This window comes from Penicillium concentricum (genome assembly GCF_028827145.1).
Source record: "Penicillium concentricum strain IBT 3081 chromosome Unknown utg000002l_segment0_segment0, whole genome shotgun sequence".
NCBI classification, from domain to species: domain Eukaryota; kingdom Fungi; phylum Ascomycota; class Eurotiomycetes; order Eurotiales; family Aspergillaceae; genus Penicillium; species Penicillium concentricum.
The window spans coordinates 5,516,021-5,528,515 of NW_026622755.1; the positions used below are offsets into that span (position 1 = coordinate 5,516,021).

The 12,495-nt window shown below is 47.8% G+C and overlaps 8 protein-coding genes across 8 annotated transcripts; 3 read left to right on the forward strand and 5 right to left on the reverse strand.

Moving 5' to 3' along the window:
- Positions 1-50: 50 nt before the first annotated feature.
- On the reverse strand, positions 51-820 carry N7517_005760 (FKBP-type peptidyl-prolyl cis-trans isomerase; the record flags this gene model as incomplete). Its single annotated transcript, XM_056723490.1, has 6 exons — positions 51-90; positions 164-205; positions 345-365; positions 443-503; positions 565-635; positions 687-820. 6 exons carry the CDS (start codon positions 818-820, stop codon positions 51-53), a joined length of 369 nt encoding a protein of 122 aa, XP_056579740.1.
- A 563-nt stretch (positions 821-1,383) lies between these two features.
- Positions 1,384-2,418, reverse strand: N7517_005761 (histidinol-phosphatase; the record flags this gene model as incomplete). Its single annotated transcript, XM_056723491.1, has 3 exons — positions 1,384-1,620; positions 1,673-2,209; positions 2,260-2,418. The coding sequence occupies 3 exons, from the start codon at positions 2,416-2,418 to the stop codon at positions 1,384-1,386; spliced, it is 933 nt and encodes a 310-aa protein (XP_056579741.1).
- A 708-nt stretch (positions 2,419-3,126) lies between these two features.
- Positions 3,127-3,609, reverse strand: N7517_005762 (holo-ACP synthase; the record flags this gene model as incomplete). The annotated part of the gene is made up of 1 exon (XM_056723492.1): positions 3,127-3,609. The coding sequence occupies one exon, from the start codon at positions 3,607-3,609 to the stop codon at positions 3,127-3,129; it is 483 nt and encodes a 160-aa protein (XP_056579742.1).
- Positions 3,610-4,327: 718 nt separating this feature from the next.
- N7517_005763 (ATP19 family protein) lies at positions 4,328-4,773 on the reverse strand (the record flags this gene model as incomplete). Its single annotated transcript, XM_056723493.1, has 3 exons — positions 4,328-4,382; positions 4,480-4,607; positions 4,726-4,773. The coding sequence occupies 3 exons, from the start codon at positions 4,771-4,773 to the stop codon at positions 4,328-4,330; spliced, it is 231 nt and encodes a 76-aa protein (XP_056579743.1).
- Positions 4,774-5,448: 675 nt separating this feature from the next.
- On the forward strand, positions 5,449-6,766 carry N7517_005764 (uncharacterized protein; the record flags this gene model as incomplete). The annotated part of the gene is made up of 3 exons (XM_056723494.1): positions 5,449-5,594; positions 5,823-6,363; positions 6,434-6,766. The coding sequence occupies 3 exons, from the start codon at positions 5,449-5,451 to the stop codon at positions 6,764-6,766; spliced, it is 1,020 nt and encodes a 339-aa protein (XP_056579744.1).
- Positions 6,767-7,498: 732 nt separating this feature from the next.
- Positions 7,499-8,803, reverse strand: N7517_005765 (isocyanide synthase family protein; the record flags this gene model as incomplete). The annotated part of the gene is made up of 3 exons (XM_056723495.1): positions 7,499-7,933; positions 7,991-8,385; positions 8,458-8,803. 3 exons carry the CDS (start codon positions 8,801-8,803, stop codon positions 7,499-7,501), a joined length of 1,176 nt encoding a protein of 391 aa, XP_056579745.1.
- A 376-nt stretch (positions 8,804-9,179) lies between these two features.
- Positions 9,180-10,637, forward strand: N7517_005766 (uncharacterized protein; the record flags this gene model as incomplete). Its single annotated transcript, XM_056723496.1, has 3 exons — positions 9,180-9,436; positions 9,490-10,090; positions 10,146-10,637. 3 exons carry the CDS (start codon positions 9,180-9,182, stop codon positions 10,635-10,637), a joined length of 1,350 nt encoding a protein of 449 aa, XP_056579746.1.
- Positions 10,638-10,974: 337 nt separating this feature from the next.
- N7517_005767 (uncharacterized protein) lies at positions 10,975-11,799 on the forward strand (the record flags this gene model as incomplete). Its single annotated transcript, XM_056723497.1, has 1 exon — positions 10,975-11,799. The coding sequence occupies one exon, from the start codon at positions 10,975-10,977 to the stop codon at positions 11,797-11,799; it is 825 nt and encodes a 274-aa protein (XP_056579747.1).
- Positions 11,800-12,495: the final 696 nt, after the last annotated feature.

The window sequence follows — 12,495 nt, forward strand, 5'->3', positions numbered from 1 at the left end:
GGTATTTGCATATCTTATATATGGCCGGAAATTCGGGAATAGCGATCGATTTAAACGCTCTTGGTGCCGATCTTGAGGAGCTCAACCTCGCTGTGAGCAGTTAGTTTAGTTGTTTTTTTTATAGCTTCGTAGCATGGAGTAAGAAATGAGATGGGATACTCACAAGACAAGCTTAGAGTTGGCGGGGATCAGGCCGGGGAAGCCACTATAACGATTTGATATCAGTACAAATCTCACAGGGAGAATTAAATCAAAAGGCGCAAGTTGGAGGTGTGGGGTATTCGAAGTATCGCGGAGAACACAATATGTTGATTCAGCATTGGCCTTGGTTGGTTGGTACGTACCGGTCGCCATAGCCGTAGTCACTGTCGAGAATCGAATATTAGCAGTGTTCAGTTGATCAGCACAAAAGCGCAAAGGAAAGTTCAAAACGGCAACTCACGAGCTGATAGTCAGGATGGCCTTCTCGCCGAGGGACATCTGGGGAACACCCTCGTCCCAACCTAGTCAAGTTAGCAAGCTGAATGAAGCTATTTATCTCACACCAGATAGATTGAAACGAACCGCGGATCAGACGACCGACACCGATGGGAGTGGCAAGGGGACCACGGCCGGGCTTGTGAGAGGTGTCGAATCTGTCGGGTATATTAGCACCTGATATCACATCGAGACATCGAGAGGCTTACAGGTTGCCCATGAAGTGGTTGTCGGGCTTCTCGGCATCATACAAACAGCCGGTGTAGTGAATGGCAACGTGCTCACCCTTCTTAGGGTAGTCAACACCGTTGCCCTCGACTAGAGTCTTCTTTTCGACGCCCATTGTGAATGTAATATGGATGAGTATGAGAGTTGAAGAGAAAAAGGGAACGGGACGAGGGGCAGATTATCCACTTTTTCCTGGGCGGGACACGACGTAATGTCTTTTTTTGCCCTTATATTCCATCTTATATTATATTACTCTTATAGTCTATTAAATTAAACAACTGCTTGAGTATAATACTCCGAGAACTCTTAAGGTATTCTATGTGTCTTGGCTCTGAAATCAGCTGAAAACACCCCGGAATAGCTGATGGCTAAAAAGAAAAAAAGCTCCGAACAGGGTGTATACTACAGCATACAGGGATATGATCTGTATAAGGGGGAATTCGTTTATGAGTGCCACATGAATGAAATAGGTTGAAGCTCTTACAATATTATGTACAGGAGACCAGACTAAAAGATTCTTTTATTTGTTCCCTGAATGCCCCCAGGGGTAATGGAGTGGGGGGGGAATCGTGATAACCCCAGTTCTTTGACCTCGGGAGGTTGACCTAGGTGTATGACAGTAGGAACATTAGAAAATAAAAGGCAAAATCCCATCAATATACAGCATAGATTGTTAAATCATGACCAAAACGCCATCTTTCTCACGTCCTCCACTGGAACCTCCGCAATTTGCGTCTCGGGGAACCGAGCATCGGGCACAGGAGATGACACCGATGCTCCCAATTGTAGATAATGCAGTGTTGAAATACCTGCCCGATCTAAAAAGTCAAGCACAGGGCGGAAGTTCAAAGCAACCTGATCGACACCATGGCTGTCATCAGACAAACAGAAGCGACCCTTACGCGCCACAAACTCCTAAAATCATCATATTAGTCGCAAAATACATAACGAAAGACTGCGTTCTTACCTTGCAAATCTCCGCTTTGGGATATGGTTCAGTCATTCCCTTGCGCAATGCAGCCGAATTGAGCTCCAGCATACCACCGTACGAGGCGATAAAGTCCAAATTCCGTAAAATTTTACTCCAGACACCAGGCCAGGTAGTAAAGCTGCGCTCCATGTCATCGCTCTTCAGACGAATCAGGTCAAAATGGCCCACAACGAGCGGTTTGAGTTGCTCTAACATATCCAGCTGTGCATCGAAGTAGTCCTCGAATAGTCGCTCATCTGTTCCGCCGGCTTGTTCTCGAGCCTGCTCGTACATAGATCGGTCATAGTCGATTGGCACGGTGTGCATATGGTGAACCGAGCCAATAAAGAATTCAAAGGGAAACCGTGAAAGCGAGCGCTCGATCAAATCTTTGGAGGCGGGTCGGATCCAGTCAATCTCGAAGCCAATGATGATCTTGATCTGGGAGGCGTATTTCTCGCGGAGAGAGACTGCTTCCTTCCAGTAAGCGGCTTCGTTTGCTGCGTGACTTTCTTCTGTAGTGCCAGACTCAAACTGGATGATTGGTTAATTCAGGATTCTGCAGTGGGTTTGTCGGTACTCACTTCCTCGGGGTAGAAATCTTCTTTATGGCGGGGCATATGTTCAGTCAGACAGAAAACTTGCATTTTCTTGTCGATGGCAGTTTTGATAATATCTTCCAGGGAATTTTGGGCATGGCCAGGGCAGAATTGGCCCGAATGGCTGTGATGCGAGAATGGCATCTTTTATTATGGATATGTCACTGCAACTGTTTAGGACAATATCCGAAGTGAAGACCAAGCTGTGAGAGGAACAGGGATAGATGTAGACGTTTTAAGCAGTGACAAGATTTCATACTCACGTTTGTATAGGATGTTCTACTGAAGAATATGGAATATACCAGTTACGTCGGGGAGTCCAGGTCGAAGGTTGATAGACGATAAGGATTTCTGTGCCGCTTTATAGCGCAGGGTAACAAGTAGCAATTCTATAAATAGTGATATTTCAATATACAATTTCTTGGACTTCGGATCTTTGTTTTCATAATTGATTCGTTCAATATACGCTTATATGTTACTTCCAGTTTTCGAGGCTATCCCATCTACCCAGGTCTCGCCGACCACAAGCGTGCGAAGTATGCATATCAGACAAATGACGTCCCTGGGTGAAGCGCGTTGCCATTCGAGCTGTAGACGTACCTTGACCGGTATCACTCAGTTGCAAAGCTCCAAGCCAGATCTTGAACCAAACGGCAAATCATGCCAAAGCCTTAGTCTTCTCTAAACTCTCCATAGAAGAGGATGAATCCCCCGTAGCTCCTCAGTAGTTACCCACTGAAAGCATCACAGCATGCGTACCAGGCAAGTAACTGCCCGCCGTCTGGCGCTGAGTCAACCACAGCAATGCCATGAGGCTCAACCAACAAATTATAGCCCGATAGACCCGACAATTCATCCAGCAGCCAGCACAGTAGCAACAACATACTCCCCATCATGTGAGATCGATAACTTCGCAACCCTTCCCTCGCCCGCATCCCCATCCAGCGCATTTCCAAGATAAACAATCTCAGGCTTCCGACTCACACCCTCGCCAAACCTTCCCCCATCCTCCTGTACCCGGACCATGACGTCCTTCCAGCCAATCGAAGCAGCACCAGATGGCGCCGCTTTCCGCGCCGCCTCCTTCGCCGCGAAGCGTCCCGCCAGCCAGCGTGTTATGTCTGCCGGCACGGGTGGGGGCTGTTGGTGGTATGCGGCGCGCGCTTTGAGGACTTCGCTAAAGCGCGTGTGGAAGTCATGTTGTTCTTGGTCGCAGAGGATGCGGCGCGTGAATCGTGGGAGGTAGTTGGGTCGCGTGAGGAGGCGGGCTATTCGTGGGAGGTGGACGATGTCTGTGCCGATGTTCAGAGGGAATGGAAAAGGGAGAGGTTTCATTTTGGGATTTCTGGTGGGGTTGAGAGTGAAGTGGTAGGTAGGAGGGCTGCGGCGGAGGTGTGGGAGACTTCGGGATAGCCGTTGAGCGTTTTTGTAAGGTTGAGTTGAGTACAATATAGGTAGCACCTGAATTGCTTAACTTACAAGGGCATTGATCAGGTATGGAGGTCGGGTATGAATATTAGCGTAGTTTTTTTTAGAGCATGCTTGTTCTATGCTGTTTACATCTACATCTTCTCGCTTTGCTCTACGGTCCCTCATTGCTACAACGCTCCCACCGGCTGGACAAGCAAGTCGAACATAGTTATAGAGAGCAATGCTCATGCTAGAGTGAAAGTCAACAGATGGCTCTTGTCAAGCACAGACTCCGAGCGACCCGGTGGGGGATTGCGGCAAGGCAATCGTACCACTCGCCTTTCTTCTGCGATTGATCTTGCCCAAGAAGAACAGAGCCGAAAAACCAGTGTCAAGAGGATAATTTTCTATGCAGCGTACACGCCTCCTATGTACAGATCAATCAACCTCATCCGCCGACATCCCAAAATCGGTCCGTGTAGCTTCTGGAAAAAACCGTGGTCACAAAAAACGGCGCGGTAGGGCGGATACACATCGTTGCGCGCTAGACATGGCACGAGAGCGGAGGCAGTTTGTTTGAATTTAGAATCCTAGCTGCTCATGTTCGACCGCTCCATCAATATAAACCGTATCGAGGTGTGGTTTAGTGGCCAGCGGCGGGCTTCTTCTCGCCGCCATCAACCTCCTTCATGAAGTTCCTGCAAGGTAAACAGTCAGTAAGCCACTCGGGGGCTGATATTGAGATCCAATTTGTGGTCGGCGGTTCTCTGTTCTCGGCGATGGTGTTGGACATACTGGACGAAGTTCTCCTCATCCTTGGAGGAGGCATTGATGGGAGGACCCTGAGCGGTCTTGGGCTTCTCACCACCGGACATAGCGAGCCAGGAACCGGCGAACATGCTGCCGAGGGTGGCCATGGCGAGCTAAGAAGAGGGTGGAGAGAACCCGGTCAACTTTCATGTTTCACAAGTACCCGCACGAAGCGCGAAGAGAAAGGGATGGCGAGCGCGCAGCGGTATTTTCGGAGAGATGAAAACTTACGACGTGGGAGCCGACCTTCTTGCCGGCGATCTGGTAGTAAACAACCATTTTGTAGGGTTGGAATTGAGGTACAGCGAGAGGTTCAATTGGCAGCGATGTGGACGGAATCCTCAGGCTTGGACCAAACGACGAGGTCGGCACGGATACCGCCTTTCCTGATTTGGTTAGACGATTCACATGACCTCGGAACTGTGGATTAGGTAAGGGCGCTCGACCACCCGGCTGTATCCGATATCATGTGACCTCCTCAGAACGAGCATCACGGGTGCATTGGCATATGAAGATCCAATTACAACACGAAAACACCGAGAATTTCGGGTTGAAAACTGATGGACGAATCTTAAATTGAAATCTTTGATGATGGACAATAAACGTTGAGTTCCTGAGATATCCCGTATATTACTTTTACTCCAGATCCCGACCCGGAAGACACCAACGGTACCTCGGAGGGGAACCTCGGGGGGAACTATCCCACAGCTAATGCTGTGTATCCCGGCTATGGCTTGTGTCTTCCGGCTGTACGGAGTAGTGTGCGGTTAATATGAGAATCCTTTAATAATAACTTGTTCCCTCCCTTGTATAGCTTTCCTTCGTTCTCCCCTACATTCTTTGTATTATATACCCATTTCGCCTTGGTTTCCTGTCATTTGATACACAAATAAGCGTTGCTTTGTTCAAAACGACTACATAACCCATAACTGACCATACCATATTACTTTCGCAATGGTCTGGGGTGGTCAACAGGATGAACCTCAGTCTCCCCCGCAGGAGTTGTTGGATAAGCCTGTAGTCCGGGAGAAGCTCCCCGCAAAATTGCAACAACTGGTTGATCGCGAGGACGAATTATACGATGACCTCTATTCCCAATAGTATGTGAAATTCTAACTCTTCTATATAAATTTTTTTTTTGGTCAGAAAATTGTTGTCGCGTGCTCGGAGAGAGCCTGAAACAGAAGTGGAGCGATCCACGGGTACTTCCCGGCTTGAGTCGATGACATACTATGTCCCACTCGACTCACCTTGATCAAATCAACGCAACGCCAAAAGCAAGAAAAGACGAAATAGAAACTAACGATGGGCACCTCGATTGATGGTAGCTCGGTCAACTCTACAGATACACCGTTCCGTTATGCCGCGTACGCCAATCGCATCCGCACGATCCTTCTGTCCGCCCATCGCTATGTCGCCTACACCTCAGATATCGGCGAGTCCTTTCGTCCTATCGCACACCCATGGCTCGTACGCTCTGCCTACGCTATCTCCTGGTCATACCTGCTGGGTGATGTTGGTCACGAAGGCTACAAGGCCTATCTCCGGAACTGGAACGCACTAGCTCCCATAGGCGAGACATACAAGGATGCTACACAGCCTTCGCAGAACCAGATTATCAAGGGCATGGTGACGGGAAACATGACGATTGGCAACTCAGCCGATTCCAAGGATGAGCAACCAAACTGGCCGACCCCCGAGATCCCACTTGCGGAGGACTACCGCATGGTCATGGCCAAGCGCGCGGTGTTCCAGAGTATCGCAAGTATGGGATTGCCCGCATTCACAATTCACAGTGTGGTCCGCTATTCTGGGAAGATGGTCAAGGACGTCAAGATTGCATTTATCCGTACCTGGACGCCGGTCGGGGTATGTACCGTTCCCTTTCGGGCGAAAACGCAAATTGGTGAATATGATGCTAAAAGACCGTTTGTTATAGCTTGGCCTCGCTGTTGTCCCCTTCCTTCCCTATATTTTCGATCATCCCGTCGACGAGGCCGTTGAATGGGTCTTCCGCACTGGTCTTCGTGCTTACGGCGGCGAAGCAGCCGTCCGCCCACTGCCAGGCAAGAGCCTCCCTCCCCGGGAAGAGGAGGAAGTCCGTGCTGCTGCTGCGGCAAATCTCTCCTGGGATGAGTACAAGGCCGAGCGGGAGCGAGCGCGTGATCTCCGTCGCCAGTCAACTGAGCGGGCCGGCAGTGGTGGGATTGCATCGCTGACGAGCTGGTTTGGAAAGTCTGAATCGGAGTTGGATAAGAAGAAGAAGGAATGAGGTAAATACACCGACTTCTGTTTATCGTTTTGGCTGAAGCGTTTTCTTTGGCTGCTTCTGTCTCTTGCATATGGGCGCATCTTCCCTACCACTTATTGTACATTTCATTTCCCACTCTCTAATCTCCTATTCCTACTGATATCCACTGGGATTGCCAATGCATCTACACCCAACCATTCCGAAAAAAATACACATTATCATCTTTTCTACCTTGCTGTGGTCTTTTTTCTCATATCTTTATGGATTGTGAGGGCCTCTTTCCGATTTGTATCGTCATAGATATGACTAGTGAAGATTGCCTCGATGTCATATTTTCCCTGCTATTCTGGAAGATCAATGACATAGCCAACGTTGCAATCTCTTCGTAGACTTCACCAATAGAACCATATATGCCCTCCCAGTAGCTAGAAATGATAGGCTCAAGCACCAGATCATCAATATGAACAACCCAACTCTCCCTGCTCAAAATAATAGAAATGAGATCTAAATACCCTTTGATCCTATAGATAGAGTCGGGTTAGTCTGAATCGAGAACCCATGGTTTCGAATGGAGGAACTTGGGGTAGACCCATCACCTTAATTTTGATAGACAAACCTTAGGAACCTTCCCAAGGTTCCTTTTTGCTCTTTTATTTTTTTATTGTTATTATTGTAAAGCAGCACCTGTCACTGGATTTTGTATTCTCTTTTCCATCAGCATATCAACACAAGCGAGCAAGTACAATCCAACAGTCACACGTCATTCGACACTTCAAATCCCTCCACCCGGACCGACTTGGTCTGATACTGCACAATCAAGCGAGCCAGCTTCAAGCGATCATCTCTACCAAGCCTCTGAGCTCTCTGACAAGGGTTCTTCACGATCAACCCATCGTAGTCATGCTGAAACTCCACCTCCGCCTCCCATTCGTACATCGGGCTCCGCTCTCTGAAGTAGTAAGGTCGGCCATGCCTCACAACGACCTCGTACAGTTTGCGAAAGTCTCGCGATTTGCCAGTCTTAATCTCCCCATTTGACAGTACCACCACACTTGCATGCCATGGCATATCACCAAACAGGTCACCTTGCCGTAGCAGGGGAATAGAGATCTTGTTTCGTCCTAATGAAGGGTGTATCGAGAGACGGATGTATTTTCCAAGTGTGGCGGTAATGAGGGCTTCATATGCCTAAGAAGACAGTGAGCTAGGGAGCGAGGTTTCCAGAAAAACCAAATTGCAACTTACGATTAGCCGGTTGATCATGGTTTTCGCCACCTTGGACACCTCAGCCCCGTAGAGCGCTGGGTCGGCCGCGACAACAGGGTCAAAACCATTAGCCCATTTTAGATCCTCTGAGATGCGACTAAAATAACTCTCATATGTTGTCTTGGTATCTGGATTTGTCTTCAACTCATGTTCAATGTCAAATCTCGGGTCGAAGTATGTGGGTGACATCAGTTTCTCCCTGCAGGTGGGAACGAGACGTAGGTAATCTGCCTTGGGAATTTTTTCGCCATCTCCTAATCCCAGCAATTCAATCAGCCGGATGAACTGGATAGAAGAAAAATGTTTCTTTTGGGCGATTTTGCGTAGGTCAATGCCATAGTCGTAATATTCGTCGTCAGGAACGCCGACCAAATCTACACCGTCAGTCTATTTGTTCTATTCTTGATAGTCATGCCCCTCTTGGATGGAGATCAAGAATGTCATACCATTATACACTGGTCCATCACAAATGAGGATTAGTCGCGTACCGTAAGGGTAGACCTTTGAGATCTCATCGCATAGGTGATTCAACTTGGCCAGACCCATTTCGTCTCCTAGATCAGCCCAGTCTCCCAGGACTTTGTCCTGATTGGGGCTTTTCCATGGGAATGCAGGTAAGACCATGGTTATCGGCTGGTTTGTCGTGATATTGACCTTCAACTTCTCAGACACGGACTCAAACACCATTCCGACGTCTTTCAGATGGCTATCTTTGCTTGAATGCAAGCAAAACCGCTTGAACACCTCGATAATCTTTTGGGGCACATCATCTGGGGCATATTCAAATTTCATTGTCAATAGAATGCAAAGGAATTCGTAGATATGTGCAGCGAAATGGGGCTGTGTGTTCGGATGTTATTGTTATCCCTCCGCGTCAAGATCAACATTGAATATCCGATTACAGCCACATATAGTTTACAGTATTTTATTAAGTTACCTGCACACTTTGAAGGTATTCTTACCTACAGTAGTACTACATACTTGAACTCTGTAAAAAACCAGACCGTATCTGCAAGCTTTCTGCAGGGAAGCGGGTACATCGACTTCATAATGTAGCCGAGGGAGTGACATTTTAGAATTCAACTCTCATATACTGGCCACCTTCCACTTTATTTTCCGAGTCTTGGGAGATACTTTCTTTTTGCTCTTTGGAGCCTGCCCAAACAACATGGGCCAGCCAAACATATCCCAGAGCAATGCGGCTGCAGCATGCTCGACGGCCGCCGGTTCGTCCTACACAACATCGGCCACTGCCTACACTACTCTCACTGAAGAATCTCCACTATTCGTTCCCCCAGATCCTCGCCAACTAGATGAAGATCGCAAAGCCGAGAACAATGAGATCCCCGATGGAGGACTCGTGGCCTGGACCCAAGTTCTGACTGGACATCTGGTTGTGTTCAATGTATGGGGCTATATCACATCGTAAGGGGGCCATGTCACATCCGATGTAATTTTTACCTATTGACACGATATAGGTACGGATTTTTCCAGGAATACTACGTTGAAACTCTCGATGTCAGCCCGGCAAATGCGTCTTGGATCGGAGCGGTGCAGATGTTCCTCGTCCATTTCTTGGCGACTTTCTCAGGCCGGGCAATGGACGCGGGCTATCTGAGACAATGTATCGTCATCGGATGTCTCTTCCAAGTTGCTGGAGTATTGGCGACCTCGTTCGGCACAAAGTTATGGCATTTCTGGCTAGCGCAAGGCATCGTCAGTGGAATTGGCCACGGACTCGTCTTCAGCCCCATGATCTCGCTATATGCGACATACTTCAGCTCCAAACGAGTGATGGCCGTCTCGTTGGCTTCTTGCGGGGCAGCGACTGGGGGGATGGTTTTCCCAGTGGTCGCTTATAAGTGTTTCAATAACATTGGTTTCGCATGGACTGTCCGGATCATGGCGGCCATTATCCTGTTCAACAGCGTTATAATTGTCAAGCTCACCAGGTCTCGGATTATACCTCGGAATCCTCCTCCCTGGGTTGATTTCAGCGCTTTTCGTGAACGCCCTTACCTCCTGTTTTCGATCGGCTCATTCCTGATCTTCGAGGGTATTTACTTTGCATACATATATGTAAGTTTAGTTTTGTTTCACATTGTGCTGGCGGTACAATTAACAATATCTATAGCTTAGACAATATGCCCAAGCCCACACAGGATTTACCGCATCTGATTCACTTCTCCTTCTCATCCTGATGAACGGCGTTGGTGTTCCGTCCCGCATCGCATCCGCATTCGTGGCCGACCGGTGGCTGGGCGCAGTAAGGACTTGCATTGCAGTCTCAATCCCTTGCGGCATCGCCATTCTAGGGTGGATTGGTGTACACACCCATGTTGGCATGTTTATTTGGGCCACGGTATATGGATTACTGGTTAATTGTGCGCAAAGTCAATTGCCCGCTGCCAATGCGTACTTTGGATCCAAAGACCCAGAAAAATCCGGCACACGTGTTGGGATGATCACCACAATCAATAGCATTCCACTTCTGACTGGACCTTACATAGCAGGACAGCTAATCGCGTTACGGGGCGGTGATTACCTGTACGCGCAATTGTTTGGGGGTATTTGCATTTTGACTGGAGCGTTGTTTGTAGTCGGGTCTCACTTTTCGGGGGCCTGAAATTATTGTAATTACTCTTTTTTTTTAAAAAAAAAAGTAGATACTTATGCTGTGTATCTACTTGTCTTACGCTGAGGATGGCGGATCTTAAGCCTAAATTAGGTATCACCCTTAAGCCACATAACATACTATAACTACTTGTTTTGCGTATTACATTATATCTTTGCCGTCATCCTCACATCAATCTAATACATTCTCCCTGGTTGCATCAACTGACCTTGGAATAGCTTGTATCAACAAAAAGCATGACCCTCTCTGTTTCAGAATGACCTCCCTACTACCACGTTCTTTCCAACTCATCTCATCACGGGGATTCTCCAACGGAGTATTACACAAGATGGCACTCAGACCTCTCCATTACCACCTTCCATTATTCCCAGGCTTCCAATTACTGGATGTGGCGGCCCCACTGGACATTCTCAACATCCGTACGCAGTACCCTGACACATCGAGCATCACCCTGACTGTATCAGCCGCAACTCTCGACCCAGTCTCAGTGAAACCAATCCCACCTGCCAAGGCAAAATGGCGATTTGATCTCCCCTCAAACATCAATACAGCTTGCAATCAGCAAATGTTGCCACAGTGTACCTTCGCTGATGTGATTTCTGCCCTGAAAATGGGAAAAGTTGCCGACGATGGAAGTGGTGAATTCAAACCTATCGATGTATTGATCATCCCAGGTGGCCCGGGGACACGTCTGAACCGTATTTACGATATCAATACTACATTCAAAGAAGTCAAGGTCTCCAACACGCAGGAGGTCCAGGACTTTCTGACTGCTGTTGCGCCCTATGTCCGCCACAGCATCATTACGGTTTGTACAGGCAGCCATGTCCTCTCCCAGACTGGGCTTCTGGATGGATGTCAGGTAACAACGAATTCGGCTCGCTACGACGATATAACTAAACAAACAAGCGATGTGAAGTGGCAGCGCAACAGACGGTGGCTGCGTGATAGTATTCCTGAGGATGTGGTGTCTGACGACCTATCGTTGCTACCTGGAATTGAGATCTGGTCATCTGCTGGAATCACTGCTGGGATTGATGTGATGCTAGAGTTTATTTCGGCGCATTATGGTGGTATCGAAGTCGGGAAGGAGACTGCGAAGCGAATGGAGTATCGCTGGGAGCGGGAAAAGGAAGCTTCTTACTTCTTGTGAATGGGGTTTCCCCAAAGAAGTTAACAAGGTTACGGATGGGCTCAATTTTCTTGATCAAGGCGTCGGAGTAATACTCGATGCGAAGGTTTCGTGCTACCGAGTGAGATATCTCTGTAGATAGGAAGCTTTCGTTGTATTCACTGTGTCGCGGAGCAGACAGGGAAAGAAAGGGAAAAAAGAGAGTAGAAGAGATCCAACTGGCTACATGGTTCTGACCTCATGTAAAATGACGGAGGTTTGGGAGTGGAATATGCCCCGGTCTTGGTATGAATATAGTCAGGCCGTGAAGCTAGAGTGGTTTAGATTTGGACTTCTCGTGATGTGTCAGCCTTCAGCCATCGAAAGAATGAAATATCACGTCGACATCTTACCTTTATTATCGTAAGCTTTTCCCAGAGACATTTATTGGTTCCTCTCTATTGCGACCTCTCGTGTAAGATATTCCTAATCGAGCCTAATTGGGAAATGGAATGTGCCAAATCATGCATGAAAAGTCAGTTCAACTGTCATAAATTTCATTAATTGTGAGGGTATCCTTGACTGATCAAGTGACAATAAATTCGTCTGCAATGCCATGTATCTCCTCATATTATCCATATTGTTCTCCGGGGCTCTTCAATCAAATGCCTAATCAGGACAAATGAAAACAGTCATACTCCGAGTCATGACTGATTTCAGCGCACATATAGTCAGACA